The following is a 20,833-nucleotide window of genomic DNA, read 5'->3' on the forward strand; positions in this document are numbered from 1 at the left end:
GAAAGGATCGATTATCCTAAGGGATTGATCCCTTTGAAAATTAAGTACAGTAGAGCATGAAAGGATCGATCCCATTAAAGCCTCGGCCTTAAACTAGGTCATTGTGTTATTGTAACTTGTTATGATGAGCTGACTAAACTAAGTCCAACGTCTATTAAAGCCTTGTCCTTGGTCTAGTCCACTCCATTAAACCTTGGTTTAAGGCTACCTCTTTCTTTTTTAGCTTAGGCTAGGTCTAATCCACTAAAACCCGTAATCGATTAATCGTTTTAGTATGGTCGATTTTAGTTTACCTCAATTCTTGCTTCGATGGTCGTTCAATATGCTACAGTAAATGCATGCTTGTCACACACAACAATTAATTTCATATAAAAAAATTGTTGATTATTTTAGGAAATCACAAATATATTGAGATGTGGAAAAGACTAAATTTATTGTTTAAAAATCTTTCTTCTGAAACTAATTGTGCAAAAAACTGACATAAGTTGCTCTAAAAATATCAAGATATAGCAACCACATGAATGTTGCTACAAAATCATTTTTAAACAATTAATTATGCACAGAATAACATAAATCATTATGAAGATATTTCAGTTCACGTAAGAGCTTAATTAATTGGGTGTAAATATTTATATGAGGGCTCAAGATAAAGGCTCAAATGATATATATTTAATTAAGTTCATATAAATAAACTCTTTTCTTAAAAAGAAGAGTATTTATTTTAAACGCTTTGCCAAAAGAATTAAGATAATACCATTGTAATCTCTTACAAATCAACCTTCTGCCCCATTAATGTGTTCAAAGAGGAACAAAAGAAGTCATGCTTACTTTAGCTATATTGATAAAGGTTAATCAGCTACAGAAAACATATTTCTTCCAACTACTATAAGATAAATGCCAAAATACAAGGAAGATTTCTTGTATCAATGCATAATCATACATAAACCAAGTTTTCTGCAGTCTAGTGCTACTCTTTAATCCAAAAATTAAAAGCAAAATAAAACAGCAAGTTCTAAGCACACACAAGCATACATAAATTTATATTACACTAGGACCCAGTAATTCCAAGAAACCTTACATTCCAATTGTTACACAAACCTTTGCCACTTTCTGACGACCTTAACGAACCACTCATGTTTCCTTGTGGTGAAGTTGTATCCATGAGACAGTCCAATTATTAGCCCAACACCATATCCTGTCAAAACTATCTTCCAACCAAACTTGAAAGAAATTCCTTCATCTTCTTTAGAGGTCAAAGGAGGTGGTGGCTGCAAGACTTTTGGATTTCCACAATTTTTTAACAAAGGGTATCCACACAATCTTGAATTTCCCTCATACGAATCATTATTAAATGTATCGAACTGTGCTCCTCGAGGTATAGGCCCTTCAAGATTGTTATAAGAGACTTTGAAGACTTCAAGGAAGTTAATGTTGGCTAGATGCTGAGGGATTTCGCCCAAGAGCTTATTTCGAGAGAGGTCCAAAGATTCAAGATTCGTAATTTCCCCCAATGATGATGGAATATGACCAGTGATATTGTTATTTGAGAGGTTAAGCACACGGGTTAGCTTCAAATCACCAATGGCTTCAGGGATTTCACCTTGGAACTTGTTGCTTGACAAATCAATAGCTGACATGGAATCTGGAAGATACTCATATACTAGGTCCCTGCCTTTATTAGCCAATATAACTTTAAGATTATCATAATTAGACCACTCATATCCACTAGTCTGGAAGCTTGTATGGGCATTCATGTATGGGGATAAGCTGTTTGTATTGGCAAGTTTCATGGCAACCCAAATGCTGAAGTACTCAGATGGCAACTTACCCCTTAAACTATTGTCTGAAAGGTCAATTATTTGCAAGTTGGAGAATTCCGATTTGGCTTGAGGTTTCCCTATCACACCATGCAATCCATTCGCTCTCAAGATGAGAACCTTAAGTTCTGGAAGAGTACCCAGCCAAGAAGGGAAGGTATCATTTATCAGATTGTTTCCGAGATTTAGAAATTCCAGCTTGGTACAATGGGCTAGTGACCTCGGTATTCTACCTTTTAATTGATTTTGGCTCAAGTCCATCATCCTTAACCCACAGCTCTTCGTATATGTTGAAGGAATAGCACAAGCAAAGCGATTATTTCGAAGGTTGAGTACTTTTAGATAGTCACTTTGGTTGACTAAGCATCGCGGGAGCATTCCAGTCAAGTTGTTATCAGACAAATCCAAGGCCACAAGAAAAGAAAGATTGCACAGAATCGGTGGGATTTCTCCAGACAGTGAGTTATTGGAGAAAGCATAATTGACGATGGAAGGTGGTGGGTGAGGCAGTGGTCCTCGGAACATGTTGGACCTAAGTTTGAAAACCTCTAAGCTAGTCCATGGAAGAACAACAGGAAGCTCCTCAAATCGTGTCAGAAAATTGAAGCCCAAATTTAAGTACTGGAGAGTTTCTTTTCCCACGCGCAAAAACCATTTTGGTATTTGGCCATGAATGTTGTTGCCAGTAAGTTCCAAGAATCCCAATTCATCTTGACTACGCAGAAAATCTGGGAACTCAGATAAGTTGCACAAAGCTAATCCTAAAATCTTGAACTTTGGAGCAGTGGCATTGATACCTACAGTGTTGAGCAGTGACAAGTTGTTACCTGAAAGTTGGAGTCTGGTGAGATATTTAAGCTCAAGAAATGAGTCCAACTTGAGAATTCCATTTAGTTGATTATCATGTAGATAAAGAAGTTCAAGATTCTCAAGCTTGAAGATTGATTCTGGAATCGGACCACTCAGAATATTTTCTTGGAATTTGATCTCAGTGAGCTTGGTTAGGTTTCCTATCCAAGGTGGAATCTGACCCTCTAATCTATTGGACCAGAGATATAAAGTGGTTATTTGGGTCAAATTTTTGAGAGCAGATGGGATCTTACCAGATAAACCGGTGTTTGTTAGGTCCAAATAAGTTAAATTGATTTGCGTACCGAGCCAAGACAAGGTTCCACGGTCGAAATTGTTGTTGGCAAGAGACAGATAAACAAGTTGGGTAAGATTGGCTATGGAAGAAGGGATTTCACCAGAAAAATTGTTCGAAGAGAAATCCAAAGTCATGAACTGTTTTAGATTTCCAACTGAAGGAGGAATAGGTCTCCAAAAGCTGTTAAAAGAGAGATCAAGATAATTGAGTTTAGTAAGGTTACCAAGTGAACACGGTAACTTCCCTGAAAAATGGCAGTTATTAATGTCCAAAAATTCCAAGGACTTGAAGTTTCCAAATGATTCTGGCAGCTGCCCAAGGAAACTTGTGTTTGCAAGGCTTAATTTCAAAAGAGGGTGATTGCTCTGAATATCAGGTAAATATCCAGTAAGCTTCGGATTCGACCGCAGGCTGAGAAACTGAAGAGCGGGTAACTCAAATATTCCTGTGGGAAACTCACCACGCAAGTCACAATTTGATAAAATTAAAGCTTTCAATGAAGAAAAATTTGCTAAGATATTAGGTAACGAAGAAGAAATTCTGACATCAGTAAGATAAAGTCCTTGAAGTTTAGTTAACTTCTCAAGTAGAGAGCTAAAGCCTGTCTTCCCAAGCTTCAATGAGTTCCCCGACAGATCAAGGAGCTCTAACTCTGACAGCTCTAAGATCTCTGACGGTATTTGACCAGAGAACTCGGAGTAAGAGAGGTCCAGAGATGTCAGTCTTGAGAGATTCCTAACCTCAGAAGGAACTTTAGAATTTTCGAAGACATTGTCTGCGAGATTAAGCCTTTGAAGGTGAACAAGGTGGAAGAGGCTGCTGCTAGAATCGATTGAACCATAAAGATAACTACTTCCAAGGTTGAGGCCGGTTACATGACCAGTCCCGTTGTCGCACTCCACCCCATCCCACGAGCAGCAGTCACCACTTTCCCTCTCAAGTTTCCACGACTCGGTTTTCGCATGGGCATCAGGACTACTTGAAGCAGAGTTATTGATGACAAAGCTTTCCTTGAACTGCAACAATGCTGAGCGTTCATCAGGGTGGCACAGTGGCCGTACTGAAGAAACAAGAAAAAACAGTAGGAGTAAATTAAGCAAGCTGATTGAAATGGAGAGATACAAAGGTGATCCCATAATGATATCTCAATCCTTTATGCCCTCAACTCATCGGCACTGACTGAACCATTTATAGACAATTGATAACCGATGAACACAGCGTCTTTCAAGCACACCAGAACAGTAGAAATGGAACTTATTGAAGTCTTTTGTGGTCAACATTGAAGACTTAAACGGTGAAGTCTATTCTAGCCTGTTTGCATTTCGGCTATCTGTTTCCCCTGCATCAACGTTATCAATGATTCCTTAAAGCAAGCTCCAGGAACCTGCGCTGTTCCTGAAACTGGTTGCTCAATGGTCAATGAGTCTGACGTTGAAACTTCATCATTTTAGAAAAAGTCTTTAGCTTTTGAATATAACAACTTTCTTTGCACTGTCATTATAAAATTGATGAATGTTATAGCGCCTTTGCGCCCCATTGCTAAAGTAGCATCATAATTAGCAATAATTTTTCTGAAAACAGGAAATAATGCTTAACTTCTTAATGTTTTTTTATTTTTTAAATTTAAAGGTTATGATAAACATGGGTGCAGGGTTTCAGAATTGCAATAAAAGGACTAGAGACTGGATTGGTGAACATTTAATTGGCATTTTATGTTTGATCTGTCAAACTCTAAAATTGTAAAAAATAAAAATATATAAGCACCTAAACATTTAATTCATTAATTAATATATATATATATTTTAAATAAAATTTAAATTTCCTTTTTCTTAATTATAAAAATCGATTATTGCTAAGATTGGCTGCATCACAGACACTTTAGAGGCTGATGAAGAGATTTCTTTAGTCAAATTGGCTCATATAAGATTCTTCATTAAATTTGGATTTAAGAGTAAGATTTATTATGTACATCACTTACTAGATTTGACAATTCACGTTTTCATGTCTTAATCTTGTTAGATACACGAAATACAATAAAGTTAAATATAAACATGACACAAATAATTATTCGTGTCAGCATCTAAAACACATACACAAATGTGTTTAATAACCATGCAACAAGATATAATTAACATTTTATTAAATGTATCAATGAACAACATGATTCGATTAATAATACGATTAAATAAAAATATTTACAATTAAATATAGTTTTATTATTTAAATTTAAAATCAATAATTATAAAAACAATTATAACCAAATAAAATATTAATGACATCAAATATAATAAAATTTAACATAAATAACATGCATAAAATTCACTATCAATTTATCATATTCATACTAATAAAATCTCTCATTAACATCTAAACTTAAACTACTAATAATATCTAAAATGATCCATAATTTTCATTATAATTAAATACATATTATTAACCACATCATCAACCATGAACAATTAAATAATTGTTTAAAATTATTTAAGAAAAGTTAAAATAGTATTTGACTATTAATTTTTAATGTGTTGATAAATGTGTTAAGTACACACATTTAAACATGATTATACGATTAATTAAACGTGTTATTCGTGTTTGACACGTTTAAGATACGAAAGTTCTAAATTAGACACGAAACACGTTAAGGTTAAATCCAGACTTGTTTAACTCTATGTCTTCTCGTGTCATGTTCAAAATTACCAAATTTATCATTTACGACTCTACATAATATTCTCTTTGTTTTAAATTAAATATTTTTTTTAAATGATATAAAAGCTTTAAAATAAGATGTTCTTATCTTTACTTTACAACTATAATCCTCGAAAGTTGTAAAATTGAAGAGTTCTTTAGTGTGGTTTGTGACTACTATCAATAAACTTTGCTTGAAATCTGAAAATTGGATTGGATTTTTATTTTATGAGTTTGAATTTTAGTTCTATTTTCTAAGGCTATAAAGATAAAGATGAAAATAACTACAAAATTTAGTAAACGATATTAATTATTACACTCTTGTGTGCACAAATTATATGTTTATTTTTCTTCTATGTGTGTTTATGTAACTAGGGAAATGAAAATTTATATGTAATTTTGTATAAATTCACCTAGACAGAGTTGACAAAGCTAACTCAAATCCAAAAAAATTACCTAACCAGATTTGAAAGAAAATCAATAATTAAGCTCTAAACGATATATACCTAAAAATAACCTCAACTCAATTTGAGACATTCATGAGTCAGGCTGAGTTATTGGATTTTTTTTTTTTTCAAATCAAGCTCAGACCCAACTTGACCAATCTATTTACACAATACTTTATTAAAAATTATGAAATACTATTTTATATTAATATTTCAATACTTTAAAAATTTTTAGATAACTTTACCTATGGACACCTCTAAACGTGAATTGATTTAAACTCAAAATGATCTAAAAAACCTAAACCAAAATGACTCGAATTTATAAAGTATTATTTTAAAAATATTAATTTAACTAAAAAATAAAAAATATAACAAAACTGCTAGTTTAATAATATTTAATAACTTTAAATTATGTTCAATCTCTTTTCTTACTCTTGCATTTTTTTTATAACTTTGCATGTTATTCTTCTTAATTATGATTAAAAAGGAGCAAATAAATAAATAAATTTTCTGCTATTATAATTAAATTCAATTTCTATAAATCTATCTCATATATAAAAGTTGTTTTATATTTTTTTTATTTTTATTAATTCTTATGAAATATAAAACAAATAATTAGAATAGATAAATAACCAAAAATTAAATAATTTTATTTAAAAGTATTTAATTTTTTATATGGTTATAATTTTCAACATTAAGTTATTTAATTTAATTATTGTGAATATTATTCGAATGATATTAAATTCTAACGACATAATAATATTTAAAATTCGTATTAAATAGCATTAAATAATAATAATAATAATAATAGTAATAAATAATTAGATCATTTAATTTTAATTTTAAAATGATATTGAAAATATTAAAATATTAATAGAAAAATAGTTTTAATATATTAATAATAATAAATCTCATTTAAATGGTCGTATTGGACTATATAAATAGTGGGTTTGAGTTTAGAGTTCCATAAATTAAAGGATGAAGTGGGAAATCAAATGAGCAAGATCAAAATTAGCATCAAGAGGGAAAGAGAAGAGAAATTAATCCAAAAAAGATTCACTACTTGTTGGTTGAGGAGAAGACAATGAGAGCTACTTCTGCATGGGAAAGGACTGACAGTTCGTAAGCTTTCTTGAGCAGCCAATTCCTGCGCTTGTGAAAGGTAACCAGACGATTGGTGGTGTTCTCTCTATCCTCTCCCCATCTTCACAGATCACTTCCTCTAATCTCTGCAACCAATACGCCTGGCACCTCTCATACACAAGGTTTCTTTTCTTTCTTTTCTTGGTTTGGAAAGATTGAGATGTATGATTCTGTAAACAAGATCAGCAAGTGTCTCGTCTTCTTCTCCTGAGTTTTACCTCTCATAAAACCCGAATATTTTTCCTCTTGCAAGAAGTTGTCATCCAGTAGTCTGCTACTCTTCTTTCTGATTAATCAAGAAAATCTTTTGCTTTCCCTTCCACAACTATATATCGATCTTTGATGGAAGACAATAATGCTGCGGCTCCCTTGTTGGTGGGACTCAGGTTTCAGCCTAGTGACGCCATGCTACTGGGCTATCTCTTCAGCAAAATCACTGGCAAGTCCAGGCTGCATCTTGATCAACAAGTAATCAAGGATTTTGACTTGTACGGAGAGAAAGAACCTTGGGAAATATGGGAGTTGTACGGTGGGGATAATCTTCGGTCTGGTGAAGATCTCTACTTCTTCACTCAGTCAAAGAAGAAAACTCAAAACAGTTCAAAGATGAACCGCTTGATTGGAACCGGTACTTGGATGATAACTGGGCCGGCCGAGGCAATAACATATTCCCAATTATCAGCACAGCCTTTGGGGTTCAAGAAACGGTTTCGATATAAGGGTGAAGTGGCGCAACAAGTAAGTCAATGGATCATGTTTGAGTATAGTTTGGATACTAATTTGGTGTCCAAGAATGACTGCAATTATGTGCTTTGTCGACTAAAGAAGAAGGATCTTAAGGAGGAAAAAGGTTGAGATTAGAAGAAAATTGATCACATGAGAGCTAAGCTTTATTGCTTGCTAGAGATTCAAATCCGAGTTGTAATACATTTTTCTTCCAAAAATAATACCATATGCTAGTAATTTTCAAAGTAATAACGGTGATGAAGATATCCATATGCCATCCATAGAAGTCTTTGTGTACAAACTTTTTGGGATCATATTTTGTTATCATGTCATACAAGAATTTGGGAATGTTTCGTTGACTTCATAAGCCTTGTTATGTTCTCTATTCTCAGTATTAATTTTCTTAGAATCTATCATATCTATGAAGCACTTGTACAAAGTAGGGACATTAATGCACTGTGGATTAGGGAATATGATAATGGAACTGCATGAGATTTGTGATCTGTGAAGAATATTTTTTGGAGTATTTAGCGAAACCTGACAACATAGAAAGCTTCTCTTTATTCTTCTCCTCCTTGTGGATTAGAATGTATTATACCTTTATATATATGTAGCACGAGAGAATAGGCTGAATTAACACCATATGCCAGTTGAGCTTTCAATCAAATTGCTTAGATTTCCTTTTAGCTGGATCACTTTGCTAAATACTAATAATAATAAATATTAAATTATGAATATTTTCTTAATATCTTAATAAAAATGAAAAAAGAAAATATACAAAACAAGAAATTAAATTAAAAATAACATGATATTAAATTTAATAAAAATGAAATTGAAAGAGATGAACGGAAAATGAAAATAGATAAATACAAAAAAGATTAAAATAAAATATCATATTAATATTTTAATAAAAAAGAAATTAAAAGATAAAAAATGAAAATAGGGAAAAATAAAAAGCATATTAATATTTTAATAATAAATTATTAAGTTGTTAAATTTTTACTTAATAATAACATATTGACAAAAAATAATGAGTTTCAAAAATCTCAAAAAATTTATGAAATTATAACAAAGGGTAATTTTATCATTTTATTATTTCAAAATTATTTTACCCACCAAACATCTGAATAATATCATAATGATAATTCCATTCAATAAACCAAACCACATAATATTCTACTATATCCTTACATAATAATTATTTCATTCCACCCCTATTCCATTGTAGGAATCAAATGTGTCTAATGTTCTTTCTTCCATTTAACGAAGTTTCTATCTTAATTATATATTGCATTAAGTGCACCCATGAGATTAATTCCTCTATGAAGACGTTATGTTGGATCAAAACTTGAAATAATACAAAATTTTAAAATTTATCTGAAATAAAACCATTTAATTCCTAAATTTTATAAATTTAAAATAACTTAAAATGATCAAAACCTAAACTGAACCTGTCCATTCATTTGTCCTATGAATCCATTTCCATATTGAGGCATAAATAAAATTTTCTGTAAATGAAACTCATTTGTAGATTTTTTTTACGTATAATTTTTTATTACATAATTAAATATAATCATTTTTTAATAATTAGTTAAATGTAATTCTTTTTTACACATTGTCTTTCTTTCATGATATTCTGTCCAAATAAGGTGTCAATGTGGAAAAAAAAAAGCAAACAATAAACACTTTGTCCCCCTAATATTTGATGGCAATAAACAATAAACAGATGGAATGGTGGCAACCACAAATTGCCACTACATGGGATGTGACCCAAAAGGGTATTATCCAAGTCTTGCACTAAGTTTGAAACTCTTTGCTAGGCAAGAACGCAATTTCCAATTTCATTTCATTACGAACTTCGTTTATTGGATGTTACAAGGTAATTTTTTTCCTAAACCGATCATAAAAATTTTATTAATAATCATTTAAAGACAGTACATGGAAGACCTGTAGAATCCCATGAGTAGAAAAAAGTGCCTCCAAAGTAAATTGATAACCACAAATGATTTGACTGATAAAGATGATTTACCAAACTTGTGTTTTTGGCTTTTCATTGCCTCATAGTATTCCATTTCTGTATCCTTTATCAAGTCCTTCTCAACAACGCAAAACAAAAATGGTGGCAGATTTAGACCCTCCATGGCTGGGGCTGCAAGCCCCATTGGGCAAGTGATCGGATGGCCCTTGGTGCTTCCAACAGGCAAAGCCAGGGCCAAAAACTTGTCCACCATGTCTAGGGTTAAGAAAGGTGATTCGGGTTGCTCCAACTCCGACTTGCTCCGCTCCGCCCTAACAAAACCCGGGTGGATTGGGATCCCACCTGCTAGCCTTAATGGGCTCAAATCCAAGTTCCCAGCGCGAGCAGCCACTTGATGCATTATGTTCCCTCCTGAGCTATCCCCAATAAGAAAAACGCGGTTGAAATCTACATGATCATTGAGCCAGGGCTCATGTGACTCACCTTTGGCCAACGACTTGAGCCAGAGGAGAGTAGCGTAGCCATCATCACAAGCAGCTGGAAGCTTGTTCTCTGGTGCAAGCCTGAGGTAAACTGACACGCAAATGGCTGGAACAGACCTTGCCAACCTAGTGTAAATGATATAATGCATATACCAGTCAGCTTGGCTGATGCAAAAACCACCCCCATGGAAATGAAGTATGATAGGCAACTTGGTTTTGGTGGTGAGACTTTGCTCCGGTAGATAGATCCGAACTCTGAGGCTTGAATCAGAATCAATAGTCACATCACGAGTGGCTACACCTTCAATGAATTCTTCATGGGGTGGCACTGCTTCCGTCATGAACTTCACCTCAGGGGGACCTGTCCACGTCCGATCGACTGAGCCATCGTCATAGGCTCTTAGCCAACCCGACACCTCATCAACTAGCTTCTTCTCTTGCTCCATAATTCTGGCTTTCTCTTAGCTTGGTTACGTTTTAAGTAGGTGACTTTAAAAAGTGTAAGTGAAGGATGAATCTGGTTGCCCTTTATATAGAAGAAGGAAAGGTGTGGAAAGGGAAAATTGCTAGGTTATTCAATAAAATATATATTGCTCTTTGTAAATTAGGTTCAAAGGGTCTGCTCTTTGAGTCAAGAACATGATCTTTTGAGCTTAAAAAATAGTGTTTGAAAGGCTTTTGAGTTTCACCTTCCAAAAACAGTTTTATTTGTTTTTAATTAGCAAAAGTAATAAAAACAATGAGATTGGAAAGCTTGGTCATATTTTTAGTTTTTCTATTAAGAGTTAGATGGGAAAGCGATTGAGATTGGGATCAAGATATGTAAAATTAAAATAATGGTATCCAATGCTCAATCTACTTCTTAGCTTAGAATATTATAAAGTGAGATGGACCTACTATAAAATGGATCTTCTCTTGTTAGCATAGTTCACTCCTTATCCATTTCCTAGCTATTTCTTGTAACAACTACTCAATTATCACACATACCACCCAAGATATAATACAAGATTTTATTAAATAGTTAATATTTTTATCTAAATTAATAAAAATTTATTATTTTATATACTAACTACGATAAAAACTTTTTAACTTTTCAAACAGATATATATGACTACCATGTGTTTATTTAACTTTAAATTCAATTGTCAATATATTAGATATAATGTATTAATAGACTTTTTCTTTTAATCTTTTAATAAAACACTAGAAATTGTGGATAGAGAGTAATCGAGAGCTAGTATCATTCCCATACCAGCAAGCACATGCAGTGAAGTTGTTTGGAAACTCAAGCGAAATTTGGTGGTAAGTTGCTAATTCTCATGAAGTCTTTCAAAACCACTGTGAGCGTCTCTAAAGTCAAGGTCTTCCTTCCAATCTCTTTTTGTCAATCAAAGTGTTGTTGATGGAATATGTTCTACTCTATTTGTCACTATCGGATACAAAATTTTACATAAAAAGTGATTAAAAGGTAATCATATAAGGTAATAAATTAGCATATCTAAAATTCTCACAGTATTCTTTATTTTCAATTATTTCTTTTGTTTCTTCTATTTTTAATCAACTAAAAATAATATGCATTTAATAATCTCTAACTGTTTTTTTATATATAAAATTAATTTTTTTTTCAATATATAATATCCACTTATGAATTTTCTTTTTTTATTTTTTTTCCTTAACTTCAATTAAAAAAAGTCTCATTTTCTTAATTTCAATAAAAAATATATCATTTGAATATTTAACTTTAAAGCTTTAAAGTTATTGAGCCAATATTGAATTAGACTAACTCACATTAAAATAAAATTTGCACCTAAAACTAATAATTTTTTTTTGCTTAAACTAAGTATATTATCAATGCTAAAATGGTGATGGGCACATAGGAGTTGTAGCTGGCTAGTACCTCCAATGGTTTCTTTTCAATCACAGATATGTGCTTACATGTTAATTAGTTTCATCTTCCATGGTGCTTCTCACGAAATTCTAATTCAACTTTTTTAATAAATATATAAAATATAAGATTTAAATTCAAAGTCAATCAACACAATTCGTATAAATGCATTGATATATATAGACTAAACCATTTGACGAGCTAAAGATGCCATTGAAACTGCTAGATGTAATGGTGATGGAGATATTGAGCTTTGTCTATAATTGTAATAGAAATTGTTATAATTGAACAGACGTGAATTTGGACTTTTCTAACTACCAAAGAGGAAAATAGATGATAAGGTCGTGTAACGCCTTAATTACCTAACAGTTGTTTGTCCTATGCTCGCAACAAAAAATATCGAACCATTTTCCATATATAGATATATATATGTATATGCATATATTTACCTAAACAAAGAAAATTGACAACTTTTATTCCATTTAAGAAAAGACTAGGATTGAACCCCCGCGTTGCGTTGGGGTGAAATAAAAGATTATTTATTTGATTGGAGGGAAAATTTAGTTAGATTTGTTAACAGTTAAAGCAAAGTTATGTATAAATAAAATTTTATGTAATGTTGAGGCAAGGTGAAACATTGTTACATGGTTGTTGACAAATTAGGTTATTTTTTTAGTGAACTTACAAAAAGTTAATGTTTATCAACAAAATTAAAATAAGGTATGGATTATTTTGAATGATATTGTATGATGAGTATAAAAGCCGTATAATGATTTTATGAATGTTGTACAAAATAAAATTAATATTTAGATTAGTTAGATACGAAAATGTGTAAATGTGAACAAAAAGTTAAAAAAGAAGACATGCTATAGCAAGGCAGAGGTAAGTTAAGAAGAGAAAAAAGATCATCTTGTATATTTGATTGGTTGTAAACATGTTTCAAGTATTTCTTTCTTTTTTTTTGTTATAAGATTTGCTTGGTTCTTAAGAAGAAAATTGTATAAAATATAGCCATTAAATGAAGAAATTAGTCATTAATATTTTGTCATCCAACAATTACAACTAATTATTGAAATTGGTAGATTTTGAACATACAATGGTCCCAAAATATTTTTTATGAGAATAAGATATACATTCATATGAGCATTGATCATAATGACAAAGGGAAAATTTGTAGATGCACCAAAGTACATTACAACTTGATTGATGAGGTATTAATGACACAAAAATAAATGGTTAAGGTGGGAAATCGAAAATGTTGATAAATGTAAATGTGAGCAAAAAAAATATGGGATTTCTAAAATTAGTGTAAACGGATTTGTTAGTTATGCAAGCAGGAAAAAAAAATAATTTGACTAAGCAAAGATTTATAGCAACAAATTAGTTGAAGTTAAAAATCTTTGCTGAAAATAGTTGGACATCATTGACTACAAAGATTGTAGTTTTGTTATGATGTTGTGTTTGAAGGACAGAACATACATTGTTGGCGAGAGCATCATCAAAGTTTGGGCTACCAAAGGTTGTGAACTTGATATCTCCATAAGGAAGATAAGTGTTGAAGGGGAGTAATTGAAATCGAAAGACCTGTAATTAATGTAAATAAGATAAGATAAATGGTTAATATCTATTTAAACTGTTTAATAATTTATATTGAATGTTGTTATGTTCATGATCACATTAATAAACAATGAATGAAAAATAATCAGACTTTTTTCTCAACAGATCAAAGATGAAAGTGAAGAAACCAAAAATCATCCAGACATTATCCAGATTCTCAAAGAAATCAAAGATCAAAGGTAATAACCAAAAAGTTCTTAACATACTGGCAGCAGCGTGAATATGTTAGACATTATCCAGACATCAGCAACTTAATTTTTGAATTAAAAGATCCTTTCAAGGACGGCATCCATCAGTATTCAAAACTTAAATGAATACTCCTAGCAGTAGAAATCTTCTAGCTCGTTATCAAGAATCAGACTCCTTCTCCCATAATAATTCCCAACTACCCCAACACCACCTAGATAAAATCAACATCTCTCAAGACTCCTTTACTTAGTCCATCTGCAATACTATTCCCTACCTTCTTTATATGTTTCACCTTCCAACAATAAATTTTATTACAAAGATTCTCAATTTACAATGAAACCTAACTGAATCTCTATGGAGCATCCTGTGTATTATTGACCCAACTTACAGTATTGAGAGAATCACTATTTATTCAAAAATTCTGTAAACATTGAGTCATTAAACCAACAAACAATTGAAAAGCTTCATTTATTGTAAGTATTTCAGCTAAATTTGAATCTCCATGTCCTATGCATTTCAAGAATTTCAAAAGCATATTAACTTCCGCATAAAACAAATAGCCAACACAGATCTGAAAATTCAAGATAAGATCTCGAAATTTTGGAACTTTCCTTTCACTTATGTTATAGATTTGAAAATAATTTGAACGAATTTTTCATTTGATTTGACAAAACCAGTTGATTTAGTATTTTATTTTGAAAATTAATTAATTTAGCATATTAACTTTCGGGCCACCTCTGCTCTAACCAACCTTGATAAAGTATGACTCTTTAATTGGTTTGACTAACTTATTTATAAGATTTCAAAGACAATAATGTCAAGACTTAAGCAAGAAAAGAGATGAATAAATTAAAACTATAGAGCAAATAATAAAAAACTGTAACTGAAACTTAATGTAATCATAAAATATTACACTTTCCAGCAGCAACTTGTACCAACAGAGAATTTGAAATTGACAAACGCACTACAAGGCCAAAAGCATAAGAGAAAAAAAACAACATTAATTTTAAGTGAGTAAGAGAATTCAATCAAAATTCATAAGGTGATTCTGATGTTGTTTAACATCAATTTTAATTACATAGATATAAAATAAAAAAAAACAATAAATTGAATGATCAAATTGTAACAGGAATTTTAAATATAAATCTCACACTAAAATAAACAAAAGGGAAAACACACAACGACAAAGAGAAACATGAACAACACTTTAAATCAAAGCAGAGGTCTTAGAAACAACTAATAACTTAAAACTTCTTTAAACATGAGAATTCATAAAAACTCAATTAAAAAAAAGGAAAACAGATGAGTGCAAAAAATAGAAAGGAAATCAACATGAGTAGTCAACAATCAATTATCTATATAGAGTAATGACAAAACTCAAATTGAACAATGGTAAAATTAAAACATGAAAAAAGAAAGATAGACATGAGAAAGGACTTTAAATTAAAAACTTGTTCTAATCTAAGAAGTGTTAAACATTGACGTGAAGAATAATAAATAAGATAGAACAAAAAAAAAAATAGACATATGGCAAGAACTAATAGGCTAGACACGGCACTCATATCAAACCACACACGTCCTCACAACGTACAAAATTCAAAGGTCAAAATGAAATCTAAAAAAGCAAACAAAGCATTTAATTGTAAAAACTCAAACTCTTTGATCGAAATCTATGATCAAATATTCAAAATTCATGATTTTCTATTATTCACCAAGCCAACCCAACAGCAAGCTTGAAGTATAGTGTAGACCCGAGGAAAAGCCGACAATGAGAGAAGGTGAAAAGATGAAAACAATCAAATAGATCTAAGCTGAGGAGTCAAAGAATAGGGGATGCAAATGCACAAAGAAATACGAACAGAGTCAAAGGACTTACTACTGTAGACAAATTGAATTTTGTTTCAAAGCCCATGCTAGAGATTTCAAAGCCCTTCTTTCAACTTTCACAGATTCAATACTCTTTCCTAGAAAACGTAACTTGTCTGGCTACGAAGAAAAGAGATATGAATTGTTGACGCATGGAAAAACGTGGGCTAACTGATTGTTTTTGTAAAGTTAGACTCACTAATAGTGTAGAGATTCAAAACGTAGACATTACTTCAGTCAACACGTTGATTAATGAGGAAGCCCCCTTTTGGGGCTTCCTTTTACTTATGTTATAGAAGTGGAGGGAGTCCAAGTCTTTCCTTCGGGGGGTTGAAGGGAAGACGAGGGAAAATGGGAGAAAATGAGTGAAAGACGTGGAAAGTCGTTGGCTGCTTCCATCAGTCAAATCCAGGAAAGAAACACGAGCTAAGGTTAGGATAGGATTCAATGACATTATTCCTATACTCTCTCTCTCTCTGTTCTTTTCTATAGTGGGGGGGCCCTCGTGACAGTGGTGGCTGAGGCTGGGCCGCAGGGCAGCCTCTCCGCATTTTCTCTCTTTCCAACTTTAGAATCAAGTGATATTTTTTATTGAAATTAAGAAAATGAGATTTTTTTATTAAAAAATTAGAGAAGAAAGAGAAACTGAAAAAAAAAAAAAAGAAAGATTTTGAGGTGGAGATTATAAATTAAAAAAAAAAATTTGATTTTATGTTTAGAAAAAATAATTATTGAACATCATTAAATAAATATTAACTTCAGTTAATTGAGAATGAAAGAAATAGTTATGAATTAATAGTCTTATGAGTTTTGAAGAATAATAAAAAATAAATATTTATTAAGTGCATATTTAGATAAATCAGAGATTTATTAATTATCTTATTTTTGATATTTTTATATTTAAAAATAATATAAATAGTTAAAAATTAATAAAGATGTGAAAAGTAAAAGAAAATAAATATCTATTAAAAATGAGAAGATAAGTAAATATTTTATTAATTATATTAATTTTTATATATTTTTAATATAATTTATTATATTATTATAAAATTATGAATTATGAAAATTTGAGATCCAAAGCAAAGCTTTGGTGGCTTTACTCTAGAGCCGACTCTGATCCCTTTCGTCCTATAAAATTATTTGGGTAAATTTCTTCCACTCCTTTAGAGTTTGATCATAATTTACCTTAAATTCATTAGAACCGGAAATAAACACCTCACTTCAAAATCTCAAACACCGTTAACGAATTTTATAAAATGATTGAAATGTCCATCAAATAAAAAAAATCCAAAAAACAAGAAAAAATGCGTCTTGTCCTCTTACCAAAACTCTTCCTTTTTTTTCTTCTCTTCCTTGTGTTCTTTGCTCATCCCTTCCATCCTGTATAATTATTTTTGTTTGGGTTAAATTGTAAAACTGTTTCATGATTATTTTTCATACTATTTTATATGTATCCAAAAACTAAGAAATTTATTTTCTTTACTTGCTGATTCTTTTATTTATTTCAAATTTATCTATTTATCAATATGCAATTAGAATATATATATGTGCAAAATCTATCACGTATATGTTCACCTAATTTCCACTTGATAAATTTCGTCTATATTTTAGTAACGTTTTGATGAATGAATGAATTATGAATAACCTCAAATTATGGATGAAAAGGTTTTTTTTTTTTTTTGTTACGCTAATATTAATTGAGGTTAACTCAAATTCGTGTTTGTTTGTGTATGGAAAGAGGGGGGGAGTGCGTTTTAAATTGCCTTTTAATCAAGTTTCGTTATCTTATATACTGCATAAAGTGCACCAATGAGATCAATTGTTGGATTAGCATGATTCTTCTATAAAGACATCTCTATTTGGTTTTATGTTATGCCTTCATAGACCCAGAACCTGTTGAATGTATATATATTTGTGATTCTCGGTGGCATACTTGACATTGAATTCAAATATTAGATTCTAAGTGAGTTAAAAAATCCCAAACTTAAAATAATAAAAATTTAAAATTTCTCTGAATTCAAGCAATTTAAAGTCAAAATTATTTGAATCTAAAATAATTTAAAATGATTAAAACCCAAACTGACCCAGGGCGATTCAGTTCTGATAAATCCATATCCATCTTGTGGTATAAATTTATTATAAATGAAACTTATTTGTGAATTCTTTTTACGTATAATTTTAGAGTACGTAAATAAATATAATTATTTTGTAATGTTTATTAAAACGTATCTCTTTTTTCACGTGATCACTGCATCAAAAATAAGGCGCCAATGGACAAAAAAAAATTAAACACTTTGCCCCCTCTAAGATTTGATTGAGGTTCATCAAATTCGGGAGTGGCTCCCAGTGGCCTGTTTTTTAATGGACTCAAACATATGGAATGCAACTTTCCATGGCAACCACAAATTGTCATAAAATAATGTAGCTTCAATAAAGATATATCATCTTTCACCTAACACATGGAGTGTGACCCAAAGATGCTATCCAAGTCTTGAAACTCTTTGCAGGGAAGGAAAGTCTACCCTAATACGCAATTTCCAATTTTCATTTCATTACAAAGTACTTCATTTATTAGATGTTACAAGGTCCTTGCTTTGGATGTAAAAAGGGGAAACAGTTGACAAATTTAGTGCTTGTTGACAAACTCTTTGATCCCTGCAATAAGGCTAGCAGTTTGGGCAGCATAGTTTGGATCCATGTCCACAGCAATCTTGTTGAGGTAAAAACTGTGACCCATTCCAGGGCTAATCAACAACTCCACTTCTTTGTTAGCGTTTCTCATTGCCTCATAGTATTCCATCTCTGTATCCTTTATCAAGTCCTTCTCAGCAACGCAAAACAAAAATGGTGGCAAATTTAGACCCTCCATGGCTGGAGCTGCAGGCCCCATCGGGCAAGTGATCGGATGGTCCTTGGTGCTTCCAATTGGCAAAGCCAGGGCCAAAAACTTGTCCACCATGTCTAGGGTTAAGAAAGGTGATTCAGGTTGCTCTAACTCTGACTTGCTCCGCTCTGCCCTAACAAAACCAGGGTGGATTGGGATCCCACCTGCTAGCCTTAATGGGCTCAAATCCAAGTTCCCCGCTCGAACAGCCACTTGATGCACTATGTTTCCTCCTGAGCTATCCCCAATAAGAAAAACGCGGTTGAAATCTGCATGATCATTGAGCCAGGGCTCATGTGACTCACCTTTGGCCAACGACTTGAGCCAGAGGAGAGTAGCGTAGCCATCATCACAGGCAGCTGGAAGCTTGTTCTCTGGTGCAAGCCTGAGGTAAACTGACACGCAAATGGCTGGAACAGACCTTGCCAGCCTAGCGTAAATGTGATAGTACATATACCAATCAGCTTGGCTGATGCAAAAACCACCCCCATGGAAATGAAGTAAGATAGGCAACTTAGTTTTGGCAGTGAGAACTTGCTCCGGTAGATAGATTCGAACTCTGAGGCCTGAATTGGAATCAATAGTCACATCACGAGTGGCTACACCTTCAATGAAATCTTCATGGGGTGGCACTGCTTCCGCCATGAACTTCACCTCAGGGGGACCTGTCCATGTCCGGTCGACTGAGCCATCGTCGTAGGCTCTTAGCCAACCCGACACCTCATCTACTAGCTTCTTCTCTTGTACCATAATTCTGCTTTGTCTCAGCTTGGTTGTGTTTTAGGTTGTTGACTTAGAAGTTCAAGTGAAGGATGAACGTGGTTGCCCTTTATATAGAAGATTGAAAGGTGTGGAAAGGGGAAATTGCTAGGTTACTCCATAAAATATATATTGCTCTTTATAAATTAGGCTCAAAGGGTCTGCTCTTAATTTGACTCAAGAACATGATCTTTTGAGCTTAAAAAATTATGTGTTGAAAGGCTTTTGAGTTTCGCCTTCCAAGTTCATATGGAAAAGTTTTAATTATTTTTTTTAATTAGCAAAAGTAAAACAATAAGGTTGGAGAGCTTGGTCATGCTTTTAGTTTTTCTATTTAAAAGTTAAAGAGCTAGATGGGAAAGTGATTGTGATTGCCTGATTGGGATCAAGAAATGTTAAAATAATGGTATCCAATTCTCAATCTACTTTTTACCTTAGAATTTGTGTAGTGAGATGGACCTACCATAAAATGGATATTTATTGTCTTGTTTCGTAGCTATTTCTTGTAACAACTACTCAATTATTGCTTGTAACATGAAAGCTACAGTACAAGATTTTATTAAATTAGTTAATATTTTTATCCAAATTAATAAAAAATTATTATTATATATACTAATATTGATAAAAAAATTAACTTTTTAACTCCACAAACGGATATATACAATTGTTGCATGTTCATTAACTTTAAACTCAATTTTTGAATGAAGCAATATCATTCTCATATGACCAAGCACATGCAATGAAATTGTTTGGAAACTCGAGCAAAATTTGGTAGTAAGTGGCTAATTCTCGTCAAGTCTTCCAAACCAATTTGAGGGTCTCCAGTCAAGGTCTTTGCTTTCCAATCTCTTTTGTCAATCAAAGGATGGCTGGCATTATTCATAGAATACGTGCTAGCATTTCTAAAAAATTGTAACGACAAATGTTATACCCAATAGAAGAGACCAATGGATGCATGTTTTTCAACAAGCAGTTCAGCATTTGAAGAAGTTCAAAGGGTGCTGCTGTCATTTCTTTGGCTGTGGTGGTTGGTGCTGATGATCACTTCACGTGTCCTGTGTTCATGTATGTTTGGGTGTGATTTTAATCTGACTTTGACGTTACTAGTGTTGTGTTTTGGGCTTGGCTTAAGCCTGATGATCTGGGGTTAAATGATTTTTCTTTATTTTGTTTTATTTTGTAAAGTGTCCAAACAATTCTTTATTGGGA

The 20,833-nt window shown here is 32.2% G+C and overlaps 3 protein-coding genes and 1 pseudogene across 3 annotated transcripts; 1 reads left to right on the forward strand and 3 right to left on the reverse strand.

The window, feature by feature from the left end:
- Positions 1–883: 883 nt before the first annotated feature.
- On the reverse strand, positions 884–4,262 carry LOC148760465 (receptor-like protein 6 pseudogene; annotated as a pseudogene).
- A 3,318-nt stretch (positions 4,263–7,580) lies between these two features.
- Positions 7,581–8,093, forward strand: LOC148760466 (NAC domain-containing protein 101-like). The gene has a single exon (XM_088810499.1). It carries the CDS (start codon positions 7,581–7,583, stop codon positions 8,091–8,093), a length of 513 nt encoding a protein of 170 aa, XP_088666625.1.
- Positions 8,094–9,776: 1,683 nt separating this feature from the next.
- LOC108663698 (strigolactones hydrolase CXE15-like) lies at positions 9,777–11,096 on the reverse strand. The gene has a single exon (XM_018128990.2). It carries the CDS (start codon positions 10,868–10,870, stop codon positions 9,890–9,892), a length of 981 nt encoding a protein of 326 aa, XP_017984479.2. The 5' UTR covers positions 10,871–11,096; the 3' UTR covers positions 9,777–9,889.
- Positions 11,097–18,368: 7,272 nt separating this feature from the next.
- Positions 18,369–19,801, reverse strand: LOC18587070 (strigolactones hydrolase CXE15-like). The gene has a single exon (XM_018129634.2). The coding sequence runs from the start codon at positions 19,613–19,615 to the stop codon at positions 18,608–18,610; it is 1,008 nt and encodes a 335-aa protein (XP_017985123.2). The 5' UTR covers positions 19,616–19,801; the 3' UTR covers positions 18,369–18,607.
- Between the last annotated feature and the right edge of the window lie 1,032 nt (positions 19,802–20,833).

The sequence above is a fragment of the Theobroma cacao genome, chromosome 10, assembly GCF_053813885.1.
Source record: "Theobroma cacao isolate CCN51 chromosome 10, ASM5381388v1, whole genome shotgun sequence".
NCBI classification, from domain to species: Eukaryota; Viridiplantae; Streptophyta; class Magnoliopsida; order Malvales; family Malvaceae; genus Theobroma; species Theobroma cacao.

What these genes read in the sequence shown, in the direction of transcription:
- LOC148760466 (XM_088810499.1), top strand. Translation starts at nt 7,581, where the DNA reads ATGGAAGACAATAATGCTGCGGCTCCCTTGTTGGTGGGACTCAGGTTT.
- LOC18587070 (XM_018129634.2), bottom strand. Translation starts at nt 19,615, where the DNA reads ATGGTACAAGAGAAGAAGCTAGTAGATGAGGTGTCGGGTTGGCTAAGA.
- LOC108663698 (XM_018128990.2), bottom strand. Translation starts at nt 10,870, where the DNA reads ATGGAGCAAGAGAAGAAGCTAGTTGATGAGGTGTCGGGTTGGCTAAGA.